The 23187-nt window shown below is 44.5% G+C and overlaps 1 protein-coding gene across 1 annotated transcript in view; it reads left to right on the top strand.

Annotated features, from left to right (window-relative positions):
- Positions 1 to 12010: 12010 nt before the first annotated feature.
- The window catches only part of KIAA1549L (KIAA1549 like), a 72620-nt gene continuing 61443 nt past the window's right edge, over positions 12011 to 23187 (top strand). Inside the window, exons 1-4 of the mRNA XM_044270633.1 lie at positions 12011 to 12653; positions 14458 to 14594; positions 15153 to 15363; positions 22003 to 22139. Coding sequence (XP_044126568.1) covers positions 12371 to 12653; positions 14458 to 14594; positions 15153 to 15363; positions 22003 to 22139 — 768 coding nt within the window. The 5' untranslated portion in view covers positions 12011 to 12370. The remainder of the gene's footprint in view (positions 12654 to 14457; positions 14595 to 15152; positions 15364 to 22002; positions 22140 to 23187) is intronic.

The raw sequence follows: 23187 nt of genomic DNA, 5'->3' as shown, positions 1-23187 counted from the left end.
AGATAAAGTAAGTGAATTGTAAAGCCCTTACATTCGATTAGTTAGAAACTTGCAAAGTACAAACAAATAACTCGGACAACCCATCTAAGGACATTGGCTGTATGTTTGGGGTCATTGCCCTGCTGCAGAATAAATGTGCAGCCAATCAAGCTCATCCCTGATGGGACTTCATGATGGATACTGTTTGGGGTCGTCATCCTGCTGCAGAATACATTTACATTTAAACTATTAACTGTTCTATTTTTGAAAGCATTCTTACTTACTTTGTAGCATATTTCCCACACATGCTTAAAATGTTTGCATTTTTGTACTGTATATATATTGTACTCGGTAGTAAATAGATGCTATGCACATGACTCATCTTTTTCATTGCTTGTTGTTTTCCCCCTGACTGCTAATTTGTTTCATGATATGCTCCTCCGTTGCGCCCATGTGCCCCTCGTTCTGTTTAGGCGCCCTGTATGCTAATTAATAGCATCGGAACAGGGAGGAGGAGACATCAGCTTTTCGCAGTGGGCGTCTCTTCCATCTGGCTGTGGCGCTGTCCAATCACACCGGAGCGCGTCACAGCCAGGGAGAAGGTGAGCTGTTTTTTTTTCCCTCAATGGCTGTGGCGCGCTCCTCCGTGATTGGACAACGCCACAGCCAGATGGAAGATACGCCCACTAAGAAAAGCTGAAGTCTCCTCCTCCCTGTTCCGATGCTGTTAATTAGCATACAGGGCGCCTAAACAGAACGAGGGGCACAGCGGCGCAACGGAGGAGCATATCATGAAACAAATTAGCGATATCTAGGGAACATGGGCTACAGTGTGAGGTATCGCTTTTATAAAGTAAAAACTGGTAAAAGGTCCTCTTTTGGATTTTTAAGCAAGTGCCCACAGTCTGTCCCCTGAAACAGAAGATTCATACTCACCTGCTGTCTGCCGCTCCCGTCGTCCATGCCGCCTCCAGTGTCTTCATGTACTGGACCCCACACGGTTTATATCTGGTGGTGCACGGGCATGGTCACGTCCACCGCTCCAGCCGAGGACTGGCTTCAGCAGTGACGTGCTGCTAGTGGCCACATTACCGCTGAAGCCAGTCATTGCTGCATGAGACAGTGGCCATGCACTGGCAAGTGAAACCAGCGCGGGGACCGTAAGATGGAGACCGTGGAGGCAGCATGGAAGACCGGAGCGGCAGACAGCAGGTGAGTACGAATCTTCTGTTTCAGGGGACAGACTGCGGGCACTTGCTTAATAATCATTATAACCTCTTTAAGGGTAGGTTCACACCAGACTGAAATGCTGTGAATTTGCTGTTGGGGAGTTTCATGTGGCAGATCTGCAGTATTGTACAGTATTAGCAAAGTGGCGTAGGTTTTTAGAACTGTCATCCGCACGCAACGTAAAAATATGCAGAGAAAATTGATCTGAGGTGTGGATTTGAAATCCTCAGTAGGTTAAGCTATTCTGGGGATCTCACCGTTTGCAATGGGGAGCGTGAAATCCACAGCCATTTTTGTGTCAAAAACTGCATGTAATGTATACAGCTTTTGCCGCCGATCCATGGCAAAATCCGCAGCTGCCTTCATTTGCTGCTTTTTATGTTATGTGTGGACCTCTTGTGTCTGGATGGACACCACTCTCCTCCAAAAGAGCAGTCAGAGATGTTCATAATCACAGTCTATCCAATACTTGCAAGTTCACGGTCAGCCTGATCAGTAAGAGATGTGCGCCTCCAATAGCGAAACACAACTGCGACAGGGTAAATTAGTCTTTTTGTACTCACAAAAGGACAAGCATTAGAAGCAGGTGAAATGCAGCTCAAGCTGACGCCATCAACATGTGGCGGGTCCTGCCCAACTCGAGTTTTGCAACACTGATTCTGGGGATGTGAGCGAAAGGGGTTTGGCTGTTACCATTGCCAACGGCATGATCTGATTGACGGCAGCGGGGAAACAACATTGCTTACAAGTATTGGATAAACGGTGATCCTTTGTGATCATTTCGGACTCGTCTATTGCAGGAGAGCAGCGCGAGTTTCGCCACATGTGTGTATTGGAAGAACTGACCTACTTCTAACAAACTCTGCAGTGTTCTCACTGAGATTATTGCCATAGATTGATTTCTGAAGGGAACTGGGCTGCAATACCAAATATAACCCATAACACAGAGAGGCGCTCTTTCTGGAAGAAACCATCTTCTATCATCATGTGCCTTAGGCTACTTTCACACTTGTGTTGTTGTTTACCGGTATTGAGATCCGGCAGAGGACGAGATTGCCAAGGAATCAGCTGGAGGAGGGTTAGCAAAGAATTATTGCAGCGCAGCGATAGAAGTACTTTGTTCACCGCGCGTGCGCACTTAGGGGTATAGAGATTTTGCAGTGCAAAATGTTTCATCAGATCTCCCTACCCCTGAGTGCGCAGGCGCCCACAAATCATCAGTTGCAGTTCAGCTCTACTATGTGGTGAGCTCGGTATCCAGCTCTCAGCTCTGCGGTAAAGATGAACTGCAACTGATGATTTGTGGGCGCCTGCGCACTCAGGGGTAGGGAGATCTGATGAAACATTTTGCACTGCAAAATCTCTATACCCCTAAGTGCGCACGCACGGTGTACAAAGTACTTCTATCGTGGCGCTGCAATAATTCTTTGCTAAGCCGGTGGATGTGCGCTTGCACAGCGCCGCGCACACCCTCCTCCAGCTGATTCCTTTGCGATCTCGTCACTTCCAGTATAGACTTTTGGCAAGGTATAGAGATTTGGCAGAACACCGGCACTGAAAACAATGTACTGTAAATCAATGGTGACGGATCCATTATTTTAGGAGCCTAAAAAAACGGATCCGTCACCTATTGACTTTCAACGTATTTATTGATGGATCCGTTTTTTTTTCCGGTTTGATTTCACACAACCGCATCCTAACAGAACGGATGCCTTCTGATGTGTAAAATAAAAAACGGATTCGTTTGAGATCCGGCAGACGATCTCAATACTAGAATTAACAACGCAAGTGTGAAAGTAGCCTTAGATGAATCCATTATCTCGATGACTTGTTAGCCCTCCTAGGCAATAATGTAGATTTTAGATGGTAGGTAACTGCAGATGGATAGCATGAGGTTCTCGATGCTTAGGGGAGGTTATACTTTACCATGATAATTTTAGGGGTTCAGTGATTCTGTTACTTTGTTGCCCACCTGACATGAAAAAAGAGAGGTACCTAAATCTGTGGCTTTTTTTTTTCCGGTATAAATTGCGCACATTTCCTAGCCGACAGACTTTGATGAATATGCGTTGCTGCTGTCTGGAATAAATTGGCACAAGATCCATCTGTAAATTACCGGGCTGATTATACAGAACAGATGGCAAAAAAACACCTAAGTCAAGAAACAATTATTTACTGCGTACAATCAGCCTCAAATAATCCAGAAACTGAAAATACACATCTATTTCAGATTGTTTTCTCTGTAGATGGTGCAAATTAAAAAGCGCGTGTCGCTTATCTATAGTGTGACCTGTGGTTTATGAACAGTCTCTATTTCCAATGCTGGATGCAGACATGGGCCTGTACAGAGGCAAAGGAAAAAACACTGGCCCAGATTCAAGAAGCACTTGCGCGGGAACAAGTGTGATTTGCGCCGCGCAAGTACTGATTTGCTCCTATGCAAATTTGCGGCTGATTCTGTAAACCAGTTAAGCCTGAAATGCGGCCATTTTCCCGCGCACGCAGCCTAGCTGTTCCTGCGCAATTTTCGTGCAATTTTGCGCGGGGTGTAAGTTGCGCCTTCATGGAATTCCCTCAGCGAATATGCAAATTAGGTACTGCCGATGATTCAGAAACATGCGCGTGTGATGCGCATCTTGCGCTGGAAGCGTGCAAGCTTTTTTCCCTGGGCAAACTTGCTCCTGTTAAAAGCAGGGGCAAGTTAGCAAAAGATGGCCAAATGTCATCTGAAGGAGCGCGCAACTTCAGCAGCACCTAGACAGACGATCTGAACAAGCAGAGCACCCACATGGGCACCATATAGGACTTCCTTATGCTGCTGGAGTGCAGCAATCAGGATGTCCATCTCTGCAGCCACAAAGTTGGCCTTCCTTATTTTGGTCCCTTTGGGAGGTGCCATGTCTTGCAAAAGGGCTGAATTTCCTTGCTCAGGGGGGGGTAGGAAAAAGCAGGATGAAATTCAGCAAAGAACCTGCGCAAGTCTGCTCCTATTTATTTGCTCAGTGCAAGCAGCTGAGCAGGATTTGCCCTGAAATTATGCTAGCAAACCTCTGCTGAGCCGAAAATTCCTCATTTACATAGGGGCACACCCACTTTGACTTGCACGGCCTTGCGCCCTCAGCTTTGCCTTAAACAGGAGCAAATTAAATGTACAAACGATTCCTGAATCAGGTGGCAATTTGGCAAAATTGCTCCAGCGCAGAGAAATTCAGCTGAGCGGCTCAGGTGTAAGTAATGGGCAAATCTACCTGAATCTGGGCCACTGATGGTAGAGAAGTTTATTCAGAAATTTGCAATTCATATAATATCACAGGATGAACCAAACCCCTTACCAAAGGATTTTGTCCAGCGTGGTTGAAAGATATTGGATGTGACGCAGACAATGGAATGTCGTCATACAGTTTACATAGATTATGCTGCTACACTGAGCACAAAACTGTATGAATTAATTTCCTAATATATTCTGGGGATCAGAGATACGTTTTCTGATGCTGTGCCCCCATTTCCATTCTTCTTTTCGTGCAGCGATGAAGTTCACCAAGTTTTTTGCCTTCTAAAATTGGGTTGTCGCCTATCAATCATTGGGAGTTCAGCCACTAGGACCCTACCGATCATGAGAACAGGGGTCCTCCTTGTTTGAATGGAGTCATCTTTTGTGGATAGAGATGAATGGAATGGCACTGTGTATGCGCGATCACCTCTGCATACATATGGGTACACAGGCACCCATTCTCATGATCAGTGGTCAGACCCCCACCGACATATCCCCTATCTTGTAGGGATCATTTTAAATCTTGGGACAACCCCTTTAAGTTTTCCTTTGTGGTGTCTGAACAGAGAAAGGCCATATCAGAGGTCATCAATGCACATTAGATAGCTGTTGGTCAAGTGCTCACTTGGCCGTCAACTACTGTATCTCTCCTGACCCCCATAAACATGCACGCTCATGTAGGCTGAGCACACCTCTGGCAGTGGCTTATCTCTTCTCCGATTAGAAGGATCGGGCATGTTGAAATCCAACAGCCTGATTCTTCTTTATCTGCCATCATGGCTGACTCAAGAGCCCCCCCCCCCCCATACACATGAGATGAGTTAGGAGAGGAAGGGTTGACCTTGTTACCCCCCACCATACATATACCCTCGACTTGACCTTTGCAGCCCTCCTCTCCTTCAGAATTCTTACCGCATGCACTTTTTTGGAAACCTGGAAGGTTCCAGCTCACGTCTAGATGATCTAGCAGAATATAACTAAAAGAATGTGATATATTCTCTTTAAATCGCCGAGTAGGACATTACAAGGAATCGTCTGCATCCTGACGGTTATAATCAAGATATAAACCGCCTATTGTCTGATTTGTGGTTTTTGAGGAATATCGCTCCTCATTTCCATGACAACTGGTGAATAATGACTCTGTTGGCTGAGCCCTCGATAAATGAACACAATTGAAGCTGCCTGTCTATGACTCAAAGTAGCGTCAAGTTTACAAACTACGGCAGAGCTAGCGCTCTATGACTCACCGAAGCAATGGAAATACAGTTATTGAGAGTGGCGGGTTTTATTATTTTTGCTGCCTGCAGGTCAAGCACCTAATTTATCACAGAGCTTGGGTCTTTCTCACCCTCCATCTGGATATAACGTCTCTGTTATCCCGTGGACCCCTTGCAATTGTGTTATTCATGGTCAGGCTAACAGAGGTGTATGAATCATTGTAAAAAAGAAAAGGTATATAGATATACAGCATATGATAATATACACTCAGCTAGGATTATTGCCACCCCACCAAAGAAACTGAGCAGAATAAAGATCAGGCCTATGGCCGTAGCTGAAAACCACGTCTGCTCCCGGTTTATCTCCATTCAATGAGGATGTGTCCTTCCTGCTGCTGTTCTCTCTGTATTACAGCTCAGGGGATGTATCCTTTCTGCTGCAGCTCTCTACCTGTAGCAGCTCAGGGGGTGTATCCTTTCTGCTGCAGCTCTCTACGTGTCACAGCTCAGGGGATGTATCCTTTCTGCTGCAGCTCTCTACCTGTCACAGCTCAGGGGATGCATCCTTTCTGCTGCAGATCTCTATCTGTCACAGCTCAAGGGGTGTATCCTTTCTGATGCAGCTGTCATCCTATCACAGCTCAGGGGATGTATCCTTTCTGCTGCAGCTCTCTACCTGTCACAGCTCAGGGGGTGTATCCTTTCTGCTGCAGATCTCTATCTGTCACAGCTCAGGGGGTGTATCCTTTCTGATGCAGCTGCCATCCTATCACAGCTCAAGGGTTTTGTCCTTTCTGCTGCAGCTCTCTTCTAATATTAGATCCATCTGGTGGCAGTTAAATGATGGCCCTAAGCATGTGCGTCCTGCTCATTCAGCTCTGTAGCAGAACAATCAAGTTATTATATAGATTGAACACCAGGGGGCGCCATTATAATGAAGTCAATGGAATATTTCACAACTGGATCATTTTTGTAAGACAAAGTAAATTACAAAAGTAACTCGTTTGTCATACTGAATTATACATGTATAAAAATAACAGTTAATGTTTGGCCAATCCCTTTAAATTTGAAGGCCTAGATTTCATTGTAAATGTTATAGTTGTGCATAAACTGAAGATGTTATGGAAAGGCCTTTAGACCTATGTCATAATTGCTTTTCTGATCCCAATTGACTTTTTGTTGCTCTTAACTGATTCATATATAATGGTTGACAGTTCAATGTACAATTGACAAAATATGCCAGCTAAAATAACGATTTAGGTCTGTTGTTTCAGGTTTTTTAACAGTTCAGCCAGATGCAAGCATCTCAGTAGGTGAATCATGGCCTCCTGAAGAATTATCGTCTTCTGCTGCCAGTGAAATTCTTGCTTTATATGGCCAAGAAAAGACAGAAAATACTACTGTATTTTCCAGTACCACACCCACCAGCAAGAAACTCAATGATCCAAGCCCTAACCCCTCTATTCAAGACATGTTGAATGTGCAATTTGAAGACCTCAGTCCTTCTGAATCTCCAATCACATCTCCATTCCAGCCTACAAACCAAGGTCTAAGTGATACCAGCATATTGCCTTTATTGACTCTGCATCCATATAACCAAGATGGTTTTATTTCTTCATCATTGCCATCACCTTCATCTTCATTACCATCATCATCATTGCCACAACCTTACCTGACTTCCTCGGCTGTAGCTTCCTATACCACTGTGCCTTACTTTGATGAAGTTACTGAGGGGGAAGTGTTGATTCAGAAAACAGCTACAGATGTCCTAAATTCTAGTTCTAAGGTAACTATTAATTTCACCAGTTCATTGGAGAGAACTGAAAATAGCACCACTGATTTGGTAAAAGGTACTCAGTCACCATGGCATACAGACTCGGCTGTAGCTGCAACAATTGGAACCTCCTTAGGACAAACCAAGAACGAAACAGAATCTTTAACTGTAGCTGTTACGTCTTCCTTATCATCAGAAAGATCTGCCTCTACCCTCCCATATGAAAGCACTGTCATCTCAACAACCTCCTACACTGACTCTTTTTCCACATCATACAAGCCATCCACTCCATTTGGCACAACATTTACAACACTCCTAGACACAGTAGACGTTAGCAGTTTAGAATCACGTCAGGTAGAGATCCATACAACAATGGAAAGTGGCAGTCATTTTAACACATCTCCATATGTCCCTGTGACACAAGAGGAAAGTGCATCTCGCTCAACATTGTCAACAGAGCAGCCATCGACTGGATTCATAGAGTCCAGCTCCCATCACTTCATGGGCACTTCAACAATACCAAGTTCAGAAGAAACATCTGTGAACGCAACTTCATCTGAATTAAGTTTATCTCCTAATACCATGATGTCCACCATGTCTGTGACCACATCAGCTCCACTTAACCCATCAACAGCATTCATTTCTGTTCAACCTACTGACTATACCCATGCTGAACATACAATAGGATCTTCTTTGTCTGATGATTTATCCACCATCAACACTGATACAAGCACTGATGTCACAGTTTCCAGACTTACAGATCTCTCGACCAGTACTTTACGGGCTCAAAATGTGACTGAAATAGACACCAGTTTTAATCTAACACAGTCTACCTCATATTCTGAGGAAATGACTTCTCATCTTACTAAAGGTGTACTAGCAAGTACCAATAGAGCATCAACCATTACAGAAGAAAAACATACTCAAAGTATAAATGATGGCATGACCTCCTGGACTTCAATGGCTCCTTCAGAAACTCCAACAGAAGTTTATCTCTCTTCTGAACCATCCACTATAACATCTAGTGCTAGTATAATGACAGAAACGCGGAAGACAGATCATATAGTAGGCACTAGTCAAGTCTCCACAGACCACCCAAGTGAGGAGAATAATTTCTCATCCACTAGCAGTACATTCTCAACTTTTGTGTACTCAACCTCTGATCGTGCTGTAAGCATGGAATCAAGCACCAGAGAAGTAGCATCATCAGTGAAGACCACAACATTGCCTATATCACTAGACAAAACAAGTGAAATGCCGTTATGGACTTCTAATGAAATTGTGATTAGTAGATCCCCAGTGAAAACAAGCACGTCTATGACGTCCTATTCACATTCAGGTGCAACATTAGCTTCTGAAACAATACCGGAAATCTCCACGATAATTGACACCAGCGTAAACACTGATACCCAACAGACACACTCCATAGGAGAAACCACCCATATAGCCACAAGTGGTCAAGAAGATTCTAATTTTAGGTCAACAGTACCAGAACCCCTAACTTCAACCACTCTTAAATCAACGTCCAACTTTGGCGTTAGAGGAATGACAACCCAGACTGTGACTGATAATAGCTCTTCTCTGTTTGATATCACATCACAACCTGAAGGCAACACATCTGTAGCAACAGTTCCTTCCCTGTCAGTGGTCACAACTGGATCTGAAACCCTTACATTTAGCAGGGCTTCCGCCACTATGCAAGAAATCAGTTCAAGTACAAATAGCATGGATGTTAATTCTACTCCATATTCCAGTTATAAAACCACAAGTGCGTTTGATGACACAACACCGTCCAGTCCAACAGAACTCAAATCTTCAAATACGTATCAATCCTCTTCATTCCCCACATCAAATTTTGATGAGTTGAGCACTGATTTCAAGACTAACAGTGGACAAAGTACATCGAACATAGGCGTAGTTTCAGAAGTAACGTCACCACTGGAGTCAACAACAGGGTCTCTAGTAATGACCCCCTCCCATGCAGTTACCCCATGGACGATTACTGATAATACTAATGAAGAATCAACTGATACATTTCCAGTTACATTAGGCATATCCACAATATTATTGTTTTCACAGTCCACAAATATTGATACAAAAACAGAAAGTTTGCGGACGTCGACTACTTGGGACATCTCAAGGCTTCAGCCTCTATCGAGTAGTGTAACAACACCATCCCTTTCCACGTTAACACAATCTAGTGCCAGTGCTATGGACAGTATGAGCTCTACCACAGGGATTACCACTGCCTTAGACATTACCAGAAGTAGTACTATAAAGTTATCAAGTGGTCCTCAGCCTCTATCAAGTGGTGTAACAACGCCATTCCTTTCTACATTAATACAACCTAGTGACAGACCTATGGACATGACCTCTACCACAGAGATTACCACTGCTTTCGACAATACCAGAAGTGATGGTACCATAACGTTATCTAGTGGTCCTCAGCCTACATCGAGTGGGGTAACAACACCATTCCTTTCCATATTAACACAAACTACTTTTAGTGCAACTAATAATATGAGCTCCACCACAGATGTTACCACTGCTTCAGACAATACCAGAAGTCATAGTACCATAATGATATCAAGTGCTCCTCAGCCTCTATCGAGTGGAGTAACAACGCCATTCCTTTCCATATTAACACAACCTACAGTTAGTGCTACCAACCATATGACCTCTACCACAGAGATTACCACTGCTTCAGACAATACCAGAAGTCATAGTACCATAGTGTCATCAAGTGGTCCTCAACCTCTATCAAGTGGTGTAACAACACCATTCCTTTCTACATTAATACTATCTAGTGACAGAGCTACAGACATGACCCCTGCCACAGAGATTACCACTGCTTCCGACAATACCAGAAGTGATGGCACTACAACATTATCAAGTGACCCTCAGCCTATATCGAGTGGTGTAACGACACCTTTCCTTTCCACATTAACACAACCTACTGTTAATGCAACCAATAATATGAGCTCCACCACAGATGTTACCACTGCTTCAGACAATACCAGCAGTCATAGTACCATAATGATATCAAGTTCTCCTCAGCCTCTATCTAGTGGATTAACAATGCCATTCCTTTCCACATTAATACTATCTAGTGACAGAGTTACAGACATGACCCCTGCCACAGAGATTACCACTGTTTCAGACAATACCAGAAGTGATAGCACTATAACATTATCAAGTGACCCTCAGCCTATATCGAGTGGCGTAACGACACCATTCCTTTCGACATTAACACAACCTACTGTTAATGCAACCAGTAATATGAGCTCCACCACAGATGTTACCACTGCTTCAGACAATACCAGAACTCATAGTACCAAAATGATATCAAGTGCTCCTCAGCCTCTATCTAGTGGAGTAACAACGCCATTCCTTTCCACTTTAACGCAACCTACAGTTAGAGCAACCGACAATATAAACTCTACTACAGAGATGACCACTGCTTCAGATAATACTGGAAGTCATAGTACCATAGTGTCATCAAGTGGTCCGCAGTCTTTATTGAGTGGTGAAACAACACCATTCCTTTCCACATTAATACTATCTAGTGACAGAGCTACGGACATGACCCCTACCACAGAGATTACCACTGCTTCCGACAATACCAGAAGTGATGGCACTACAACATTATCAAGTGACCCTCAGCCTATATCGAGTGGCGTAACGACACCATTACTTTCCACATTAACACAACCTACTGTTAATGCAACCAGTAATATGAGCTCCACCACAGATGTTACCACTGCTTCAGACAATACCAGAAGTCATAGTACCATAATGATATCAAGTGCTCCTCAGCCTCTATCTAGTGGATTAACAACGCCATTCCTTTCCACTTTAACGCAACCTACAGTTAGAGCAACCGACAATATAAACTCTACTACAGAGATGACCACTGCTTCAGATAATACTGGAAGTCATAGTACCATAGTGTCATCAAGTGGTCCGCAGTCTTTATTGAGTGGTGAAACAACACCATTCCTTTCCACATTAATACTATCTAGTGACAGAGCTACGGACATAACCCCTGCCACAGAGATTACCACTGCTTCAGACAATACCAGAAGTGATGGCAGTATAACATTATCAAGTGGCCCTCAGCCTATATCGAGTGGCGTAACGACACCATTCCTTTCCACATTAACACAACCTAGTGATGGTGCTACGGGCAATATGATCTCTACTACAGAGATTACCACTGATTTAGACAATATCAGAAGTCATAGTACCATAATGTTATCTAGTGGTCAGTCTACTGTTTCTTCAGTGCCATCCACAGTGCAATCATCGAGCAGAAATTCTGAAAATCAGACAAGTTCAGAGAGTCTTCAAAGCCCCTCTACCTTTACTACTTCTACAGTCACATCTTCACTATCTCAGCTGACAACACAAACTGAATCCATAGCTGCCAGCACTGTAGATATGGTAAATTCTAGTAAAAGTACCACTCACAGACAGGACACCACGATGACCATGCTTCACACTACATCCCATGTGTCATCCACAAACATAACATCTATGCATCCCTCATCTTTCTCACCTCTCACAACTACAAACTTTCCAACAATCATATCTGATTCTCTCTCTACAGTCTCTTCTGTGGTATCTCCTGATGAACTGTCAACTGTTCCAGCTACTGGAAATGCAACACAAAACTTTACTACTCCAGAAAGACCATCTCCTTCTTCTTCTGTGACTCTCACAACCCCTACAACTCATGTGTCCCCATCTATTATCTATACATTGTTGTCCACTCACTTTACCAAGAGTGCTTCGACACCAACATTAGGCGTCATTACTACAGGTAGTACACATTTTACGCCAACAAACCACACCATACATACACCTACCACAGTAGTTATTTCAACCGGATTACAAACCATGACCCTGACATCAACCCCTTCAAGTACTACCAATACACCTACAACAGATACAGTCACAACAGTGTCAGATACCACCAAAGTGTCAACTGTTCTTCCTCACACCATTACTTCATCAACCGTGGCATCTACAACAACATCCCTGAGGACACCTGTGGCTTCTGTGACACCAACAACAAGTACAACTGTTCTTAATCACACAACTCTGGCGACCATGCAGAGTACATCTACAATGCCTTCTATATTCGAGTGCAAGCTATCCACCAAAACTATGGTGAAAACTGGTAAGTTCCTAGTTTTTGCTCAGTTGTTTGGGAAATATTTTGTATACCAATATTGCATGGTCAAAAATGCTGGAACCCGAATATTTACTGCAATTGATGGTACATGCCTGAGCAGCCAAGTTGTTAATGAGCTTGCACTGTAATGCTGCTCTCCATCAGTGATGAGATAGTTCCTCTTCATGGACCAAGTCTGCTGTTTTGATTTTATTAATAACAGGAAAGGATTTTGACTTGTGCTCTGGCAGACTTTGAAATTTCATGAAAATGTTAGAAGTCTGGGTCTACTTCTAAGAACAAACAGGTTGTGAAGTTTCTTTGGCATGTAAAATACATGAAGAAGTAATCATGCCTCTCGGCTATAGAAAGACTGCAATGCAAAGTTTGCTTTCAGCCTAAGGCTACTTGCATTTTTTATGTGGTTATTCTATAAGAACTCTGCTGCCGGGCTACAGAGTCTCCATCAGCATATAGACAACAGCTTCTGACATTGTTATATTTCTTCAATGAACACTAAACCTAGAACTGATTGATAAAAGTAAACAGAAGATAACCTTGCCCCCACAGCCTCTGGCAGAGGAGCAGACTATCCGAGTTTACAGTATCCAGCATAGCCGGACAGGGCTGCTCACTGGCAGAACTTCATTGACCATAATGGGATCCAACGGGTTTCCGGCATAAATGCCGCATCTGTATTTGTCCGTCTGTATTTATCCCATTATAGTCAATGGGGATCCGGCTATGCTGTATATGGTGAACTCCAGTAGTCTGTTCCTCTGCAGGAACAGACTACTGGAGTTCATGCTGCATATGTGAACCTACCCTAACAGTCTTGCAGAGAACATGGGGGTTCATTTCCTGCTGATTCTTTCCATAGACAGGCAGCTCTGGGTAGGTTCTGGCTCTCCTTGAGAAGATCAACTGTGTATAGAGACTTAGTGGCAATGCTCCATTGGAAAATAATATGCAAAAATGAATCTTCTAGTGAAGGAGATCCCTCTCATTACTGCCACCTATTGGAAGTGGCTCCTTAAGAGTCAATGTTGGACTTTTCAACAAGTCCCGAAACATGACAAGGAAAATTAGTCATGTGGATGGATGCGTGGCTTGGCTTTTTTCCTATGTTTGTTGAAAAGTCAATCATTGGCTTATAGGGAACCACCTCCAATAAGTGGACCAAGTCTGCTGCTAGTGAGATGGTTCTCCATCACTGTCTAGCTTTTTCAAAGTAGCTTTTGCTTTGATTACTGCTTTGCACACTCTTGGCAAAGCGGTATTTTGTAAGCTTGTTAGCTCCATCTAGTGGTGGCTGCAGACAGCAGTGTTTTATCTTTTAAATCTTTTTCAATGAAGGGGATTTGGAGCTCTACAACAGAAACAGAATTCTTACTAAAAATGCATTAAGAGATTAATCAGCACAGAATATTTAACTAGTTTAGATAAAAAATATTAAAGGCCCATGCAGACTGATGATTTCAGGGTGCTTTCCAAGTGTAGAATGGACAGCACTAGAAAAAAAACCTAACCCGTTACAGTAAATGGGTCATTTCTCTAGGCCTGTGACAAGAAAAATTGCAGCTTGCACTGTCCAGCTCCAATTTTCCACAAGCGAATGGATCTACAAGAAAATCTGACACATCAGTGTTTACCGGCCAGAACACAGATGACTTTCATATCCTTCCTCTGAAAAATCCCTTATATTTAATAGTGATTATTTTTATTTAGTTTTTGGTTAGAATTTAGTTTTTTTAAGCTTATGTTATATATAACATATATGACCTAACTGTTGATTGTATCTCGTTTTTAGTTCTTACCTTGAGTAATCAGTCACTTACCGCATCAAAAGAGGCCATTGTGCAGAAATTTGAAGAATTTCTCAATCGCACCCTCTACCAAGCTGTAAACCAGTCCATCCAAATATTTGTGAATAGAACTTCATTAAATGTAAGTATGGAATATCCCATGTTTTCTCACTTCCGACAGGATAGCATAACCAGCAGGGTTGTATGGGATTGGAGGAAAGGGTCTGTTTCATTCCAGTGTCCCTCTTGTACCATGGGCTCAGTCTGATATTGCACCTCCTTCATGCATAGCCATAAACCCCACATTATCTGTGTACAATGGTCTGTTTCAGACAGCTAGACAGAGGTACTCTGTGTGTTTTTTTGGGGGTGAATGTATTTCACTTATAGTACCAATAGTAGAATAATATGGCTGATGTATGTTTCATCCTGTTTTTGCTGTTGGGTACAAAACAATGCAAGAAAACAATAGAAACATAATAATTTTGCTAGAAATTATTACAATTTTATTACAAAAAGCTTTTATTCCACCTTTCTGTATACAGTATTTGTCTTATAAATTCAACATTTTATTTTTCTTCAGTTTCTTTTGTTACATATGAAGTATTTTATTGTCTGTATGTTTTTCCCCATACGTTGTTTCTGTGGCAACCTATAATCTGTTCATAAATTGATTCTGATACCAGTCATCTTTTTACAGTTGGCGAGCCAGCCGGGTAATGTGACAGTGGGATATTCGGTGGCAGTCAATGCTTCAGTGTACATCCCATCAGCCATTGTGGAGGTTCTTACAGGCAAAGACGTCTTCAGCATTTCTGAGCTCAAGGTTCTTATTCCAGTTCTGCAGTCTGTGCCGATAATAGCTGAAACTTGGGAACCTGAACCTGATATCAGCTATAGGGTAAAAACAGGTGAGATCATTTATGCAGATATATAGATTTAAAGTAGAATGTTTTATATGGTCATTTTTGGAATGATACAGTTTTGCATATGTTAAAGGAACACTAAACCCAGACAGTGGTGAGATATTGCAGCCAGTTACCCCACAGCCAGAGATGAGCCTTATCTTTTTGGAGAGTGGAAAAATGCCTAATTTTATTAATATAGAAGAAATTATCACAGATAACATTGCAATATTAAGTGGAATAGGATCAAAGTGTAGAGGTTAAGGGAGGAACTGCTGGGATTTTTGTGTTCATTATACTTGTAATGTGACATCACTGTGTTTATTACTCCTGTAACGTAACACCTCTGTGTGCATTATCCCTGTACTGTGACATTCAAGTGTGTATTGTCCCACCGTATCACGTAAACAGTGATGTGACTACTGTAACATTGATGTGTGCATGATTCCTGTGACTCTACTATGTCCATTATTATCAATCCCTTTGCTGTGACACTACTATGTGGATCATCTTTCTTCTTCCACATCACTGTGTGTACTATGACATGCCTGTGTATGTTATCCCTATACTGTGACATAACAGTGTTCATTATGTATGTATTGTTACATTTCTTTATGAATTATCCCTGTGCATTTGGAAGAATGAACTTGCTACTGAAGGCAGTCATTGATAACCTATATCAGTGATGAAATTATTAGTAACTAGACATTAAGCCCGTTACAATGACAACCACTAGAGAAGTAGTGCATAAACATTAGTAGGAACAGACTGCTGGCACTGTGACTGGTGGCACTGACTGATGGCTGAGACGACTGACACTGACTGGTGGCTGAGACGGCTGACACTGACTGGTGGCTGAGACGGCTGACACTGACTGGTGGCTGAGACGGCTGACACTGACTGGTGGCTGAGACGGCTGACACTGACTGGTGGCTGAGACGGCTGACACTGACTGGTGGCTGAGACGGCTGACACTGACTGGTGGCTGAGGCGGCTGACACTGACTGGTGGCTGAGGCGGCTGACACTGACTGGTGGCTGAGACGGCTGGCACTGACTTGTGGCTGAGACAGCTGGCACTGACTGGTGGCTGAGACGGCTGGCACTGACTGGTGGTGCTGAGACTGCAGCTGTGGCTAATGACTGAGACAGCTGGCACTAACTGATGGTGCTGAGACTGCTTGCACTGTGACTCGTGGCTGGTGGCACTGACTGATGGCTGATACGACCGGCACTGGCTGGTGGCTGTGGCTTTTTGCACTGACTGATGGCTGAGACGGCTGGCACTGACTGGTGGCTGAGATGACTGGTACTGACTGGTGACTGAGACTGCTGGCACTGTGATTGATGGCTGAGATGGCTGACACTGACTGGTGGCTGAGACGGCTGGCACTGACTGGTGGCTGAGACTGCAGGCACTGTGACTGGTGGCTAAGACAGCTGGCATTGACTGCTGGCACTGACTGGTGGTGCTGAGACTGCGGCTGTGGCTGAGACTGTTGACTGGGGCTAATTGCTGAGATTGCTGGCACTTTGACTGGTGGCACTGACTGATGGCTGAGACAGCTGGCACTGACTGGTGGCTGAGATGGCTTGCACTGACTGGTGTCTGAGACAACTGGCACTGACTGGTGGTTGAGACTGCGGGCACTATGACTGGTGTCTGAGACGGCTGGTACTGACTGGTGTTTGAGACGGCTGGCACTGACTGGTGGTGCTGAGACTGCATCTGTGGCTGAGACTGTTGACTGAGGCTAATTACTGAGATGGCTGGCACTGACTGGTGATGTTGAGACTGCTGGCACTGTGACTGGTGGCACTAACTGATGGCTGAGATGGCTGACACTGACTGGTGGCTGAGATGGCTGACACTGACTGGTGGCTGAGAAGACTGGCCCTGACTGGTGGCTGAGACGGCTGGCACTGACTGGTATTGCTGAGACTGCGGCTGTGGCTGAGACTGTTGAGTGCGGCTAATGGCTGAGACTGCTGGCACTGACTGATGGTGCTGAGACGTCTGGCACTGTGACTGGTGGCTGGAGGCACTGACTGATGGCTGAGATGGTTGACACTGACTAGTGGCTGAGACGGCTGGCACTGACTGCCGGCACTGACTGGTGGTGCTGAGACTGCGGCTGTGGCTTAGACTGTTGACTGGGGCTAATTGCTGAGACTGCTGGCACTGTGACTAGTGGCTGTTGCTTGTGGCACTGACTGATGGCTGAGACAGCTGGCACTGACTGGTGGCTGATACGGCTAGCACTGACTGGTGGCTGAGACTTCTGGAACTGACTGGTGGCTGAGACGACTGGCACTGACTGGTGGCTGAGACTGTGGGCACTGTGACTGGTGGCTGAGACAGCTGACACTGACTGGTGGTGCTGAGACTGCGGCTGTGCCTGAGACTGTTGACTGTGGCTAATTGCTGAGATGGCTGGCACTGACTGGTGGTGCTAAGACTGCTGGCACTGTGACTGGTGGCTGAGACGGCTGGCACTGACTGGTGGTGCTGAGACTGCTGGCATTGTGACTGGTGGCAATTACTGATGGCTGAGATGGCTGGCACTGACTGGTGGTGCTGAGACCACTGGCAGCAACTGGTGGCTAATACTGCTGGCAGCAGCAGCTGCTCTATCTGTGTCTGTATCTGACAGGACTGTAATGGCGGCGCTTGTGGGAGGTCCGGGCGTCTGTGTGGTGCGCTGCGATTCTATTGGCTGGCGCGCATGCAACTCGGTGCATCGCGCATGCGCATTTAACTCAGCGCATGCGCATTTAACTTCGGCACACACGCACGGTCACATCGCAGGCACAGAGGGATTTTATTATATAGGATGTATTGTTATTAGATGATTTGTGCTCTGTAATCTATAGATTAGGCTGAAGCTGACGTGTCAATTCAATTAGCAGAGAATGTCTGCGCTCTGGGTTTGCCTTCTTTTCTTTTCTCATTTGGCAGGCGGCCAGGATTACCATTTATGTTGTTGCTGTTTCTGCTTCTTCAAATACTTTACTGCAGATTTTTGCGCAGCATCTTCGCACTAGAACCGCACAGGCGACAATGCCAAGTGCTGCCAGGGTGGCAGGTGCACAATGGTGCTGGAGTGCTGGGAACACCTGCCATTGTTTTGGGTTGCTTTGGATCTGGCCCAGTTAAGATGCAGGGTACAGTGACGGACCTTGAGCTTATGTTTTCTTGTTGTGTTTTGAAACCAGCTTCTTGCTGTCTACAAGTTCTTTGCATAAGTTGTAGAGAAATATGTCCGCCATGGAAAATCTCAACTGCATCAACCAAGAGACAATGACTGCTGCGGTGAAATGATTGTGTGCCATTGTCATGAGGTGCTACATGACAAGCAGAGCCAGCACAGGGGGTAGGCAGAGTAGGCTGTCAGATAGGGCGCCATTTGGAGGGAGGCATAACGTTTGGGTGAACATGCTAAACAGAGCCAAATGTGCAACTGACCGGGGCAAATAATTACACCGCGCAACAATGATTTTGCTACTGAGAGAAAAGCATGTGAATTACACTAAAATGAGCGCGCTGATTCCAAATATGAACTCGGAATTTTCCTGACACGTCTAGATTTTAAGTTATACATGCAAAGCCTATTCAGTTATAATATTAATGCAATATATTGGAGATATTCCTATGGACATGTCCAGATGCACTCAGGCAGATGTCAGCAGTAAGTATATAAGGCAAGCTGGACAGATTTTGATAAAGTGATCTGTTATAGTACTATCAGTTTTGAAACTTAAAGAGGACCTTTCATCAGTCCAAACATTGTAAGATAACTATCAGGCTGTGTAGAGCGGCGCCCCGGGATCTCACTGCACTTACTATTATTCTAGGGCGCCGCTTCGTTCTCCCGCTATGTCCCCCGGTATTTTTGCTGACTTGGTTATACTGGGAGGAGCCTGCCCTTTTTCTCCTGGGCGTTCCTTCTCCCTCTCAGGCTGTGAGTTCTGCGTTGTGATTGGACAGCGCTACAGCCTGGGAGAAGGAGATGCCCAGAAGAAAAAGGGCAGGCTCCTCCCAGTATAACGAAGTCAGGAAAAATACTGGGGGACATAGCGGGAGAACGAAGCGGCGCTCTACACAGCCTGATAGTTATCTTACAATGTTTGGACCGATGAAAGGTCCTCTTTAAGATGGATAAACGCAAATGTGTTAACGATCCAGGCAATTTCTGCTACATATGTGGCAAATACACTACTTATGATCAGCGCAAGAATCTGACAAAGCGAGTGCGTCTTGCAGCTTGGGAGGCATTAGTGCTAGTAGTGCAGAACTTCCTTGGGAACAGACGAGCTGCAAACTCTGCTGAATCAGTAGACAACCTGCTTACAGCATATGAACAACTTCGCTGCCGAAGGTCATTGAAAGTGCATTTCTTACATTCCCATCTTGACTTTTTCCCACCCAATTTGAGACACGTAAGTGACGAACATGGAGAGCGGTTCCATAAAGATATTTCTACAATAGAGAACAGGTATCAAGGCATCCCAACATGATGGGGGACTACTGCTGGTTTTTTCAACTGGAAAATATGACCGTTCACAAACGCAAAAGCAGAGGCCTGAAGCACTTTTAACAGTACTGGGCCTTGCTCAAGTAAGATTTTTAAACTGGAAAAACAAGACTTTTTGAAATTTTGTTATTTCATTATATTTTCATACACTGTTTACTACGCAAACTTTGATGTAGATCAGGTAATTGTTGGAGTAAAACTCGTTCTGTTCAAAATGATGTAATGCTTTCCAAGTGCTTAATTCATTTAGGCATACTTATGCATAGCAAAATTTTGTGACGTGTTACAACAATTCTGACTTCGGATTTGTAATCCGCACACTCGATTTAGTATAGGACAAATGGTTTTTGCCCAGTAGCAGACGAAAAGTATTTTTTTGGTTGCGTGGTGTTGCCAATAGCTGTCAAATGAACGTTGTCTATCTGTTCTTCAGTGAAAAACTGGTCAACCTCCCTGCCTCCCAAAAATGGGAGGCCTACCCTTGGCAGGGCCCGTTTCTCTTTTTTTCCAGCAAACTTTGAGTTTATTGGTTTCTTTTCTGGAAAGGCATGTGCAATGCCAGCTATCAGCAATTGTATTTTTATCCCCCCTGTACTTTGTTCTGTGTCACAGTGGGTTACAGCAGAATGTAAGTGTCATGAATATCATCCAACATAGTGGACCTTTTAGTATTATCTGAGTTTGGGGACCTATTGACTTGGAAGATCGTGGCTCCTCCCCCTCCCCCAGCCTGATAGCATTACTGTTGTACAGCTTTAAAAAGACATAGACGCTTTCTCCAAAAACAGCGCCCTTCCCATCCAAAGTGTGTGTGTGGTGTTGGAGCTTAGTCTCATCGACTTTAACGGAGCTGAGCTGTAATACCAGATGTGCAGTATCCCAGATGTGGGGGTATCTGCAAAGTTATGTCTGTTATATAATGTTTGTAATGTTAATACTGTGCACTACACACTCAGTTGTCCAGCATGAGCCAGGCAAGGCAATAGTTAACAATCCTGGCCCAGCTCTCTCTGGAGCTCAGGGTATGGGCTGGCTCAACACCCTAGTTTCCCAGAAGAATCTAGGAGAGTAGCTATAGAGAAGGAGGAAGAAGAAACAGTCTCCATGTGCTCCTCTCCCATATACTTTAGCTATAAGTCCTGTAGACTTGGTCGCCTCCACGAGCTTCAGGAGATGCAAGAAACAACTAAAGTAGGAGGATTTGCATGGCTACAGTGAGAGAGAGAGACATCAAGGTAACCCAGCTTAAAGTGATCCAGACCTTGCTGCTGCAGAGGGATAACAAGTTAAGACACCCTATGCACCCCAAATTAGTGGACACTACAGCCACGGTTGCCAGACAACAGCTTTTAGCCAGAGATCCCTTTAGCAGATATTTTAGTCAGAGTAATCTTAGGGATGATGCCGTATTCATCTGCTTAGCTCATGCTGGGACATCGGGGAGGACTTTGTACTGTGTGCAAACTACTGCTGGACGTACTACAACATCAGTCCTGTATACAGAGAGACTCTTGTTAAGTTTCATCTGGCCTGGTCACTTACTCTCTTAATACCACATGCTGGCCATTGCATCTCCTAGATATGCCCTGCCTGGAACCCACATGAAAATTAATACCATGGGCATCCCCAAACTACCATCAGGCAGGGAGCACTCAGCTACAGGGAGTACCCCGAAGAAACACAGGGTGCCCCTCCTTCACTGCACTGACCCCAGGGAGCTATGGCCTGAGGGGGTACACCATGACATATTATCATCAGGGCCACTACCACTCTGATTCTCTGCTCTAGCTCCTCAGGGGCTTGCCGCAGGTACAACCCATGGACAGGCAAGGAACTGTTTCTGGAAGAAAGAAGCCATATTTTTCCAATCGTGGAATCACCTTTTATACCGTAATAGACTCTTGTTTGCATTGGCTTTCCAATACTTTTGACAATAGCACAGACTGCACCTGCTATCAACATTTCCAGAACCCAGCACAAACCCTATGAGTTTAATGGGATCTGACAGGATTTGCCAGTCGTCATGGCTCTGTTGTACACTTGTATAGATAGAGCTTTAGAAACGTTCCACATGATAATTTTCACTGTTCAATGTCCTTCTGTTTGGACAGTACTGAAGCTGATGGGAACAGGCCCTAATGTCCATACCTGCGTGTACGTCCAAAACATGGAACAAAGGCTGCAGACGGCGTATGAGAGGGCAGAACTGACCAGTACTGGGGTGAGCAGGAGCAACCTTCCAGTTCAGGTAAGAAAGCAGTCATCACTGTCCATTTATTAGGTACCCGTTTGTGATTTTACGGGCACGTGCACCCATGGGTGACACACTGCAGCTTTTCAACTGGGAATGTGTTACAGTATCAGTAAATTTCATCCACGCTGGTTTTTCATTGGACAGCTCATCACAGTATCATGCTAAGATTATCTGTATTTACATAGGACTGCAGGTAAACCTACTGCAAAAAATTGACCTCACTTCCCTTTTTGAACCTTATTTTGGGTTGTGGGATTTCCTGTTGCTCCTTTAAGTTTTTTTTAACATGCTCTTGACCTATGTAAGGGCTCTATAACACGAGCGGATGCCATGCGTGGCATCCGCTGCGTGAAAGACAGCCAAGCCCCGCTCCGGACAGCAGAGACGCGGAGCATTAACATGATTGATAATGCTCCGTGCCGCTCTGTGATCTTTTTACTACAAAATCACAGTGAGATAAAGTTGTCACTTTTGTAGCAAAAAGATCACAGAGAGGCACGGAGCATTATCGATCATGTTAATGCTCCGGGTCTCTGCTGTCCGGAGCAGGGCTTGGCACTCTTTCACGCAGCGGATTCCACGCACGGCATCCGCTTGTGTGAAAGAGCCCTAAAGGTGCCACAGTTACCGGATAAATGGGAATCTGGTGATAGTATCTTTCAGTCAGCCATTGCTTGCAGGCAGCATACCGTCCTGTGTAGCCAGGGATCTGCTGCCTAAAAGCAATAATTCTGTACGGGGACGAGAATTGATGCAACGATCACTGGTTCCCATATACAGCAGCTCTCACCTCCTTTGATGGTCAGGCAATTATTGGGAATGTTTGGTTTGCTTTCAGTAATTGCCTGTTACATTGGTCTGTGTAAAAGGACCATGAAGACCACTTACATAGGCCTACTGACCTAATGTTCCCTATATTTGCTTGACTACAAGCTGAGGAGAGAGGCACATTTTACCAGTCATTGACTCAGTACGGGCACAAGTGATCACTGCTGCGATCATTCTTCCCCATACAGATTGATTATTTCTGAGCAGCAGATCC

The sequence above is a fragment of the Bufo gargarizans genome, chromosome 10, assembly GCF_014858855.1.
Source record: "Bufo gargarizans isolate SCDJY-AF-19 chromosome 10, ASM1485885v1, whole genome shotgun sequence".
Lineage (NCBI taxonomy): Eukaryota > Metazoa > Chordata > Amphibia > Anura > Bufonidae > Bufo > Bufo gargarizans.
Note: the sequence above shows the minus strand (reverse complement) of the source record. Positions and strands in the feature narration are given on the sequence as shown.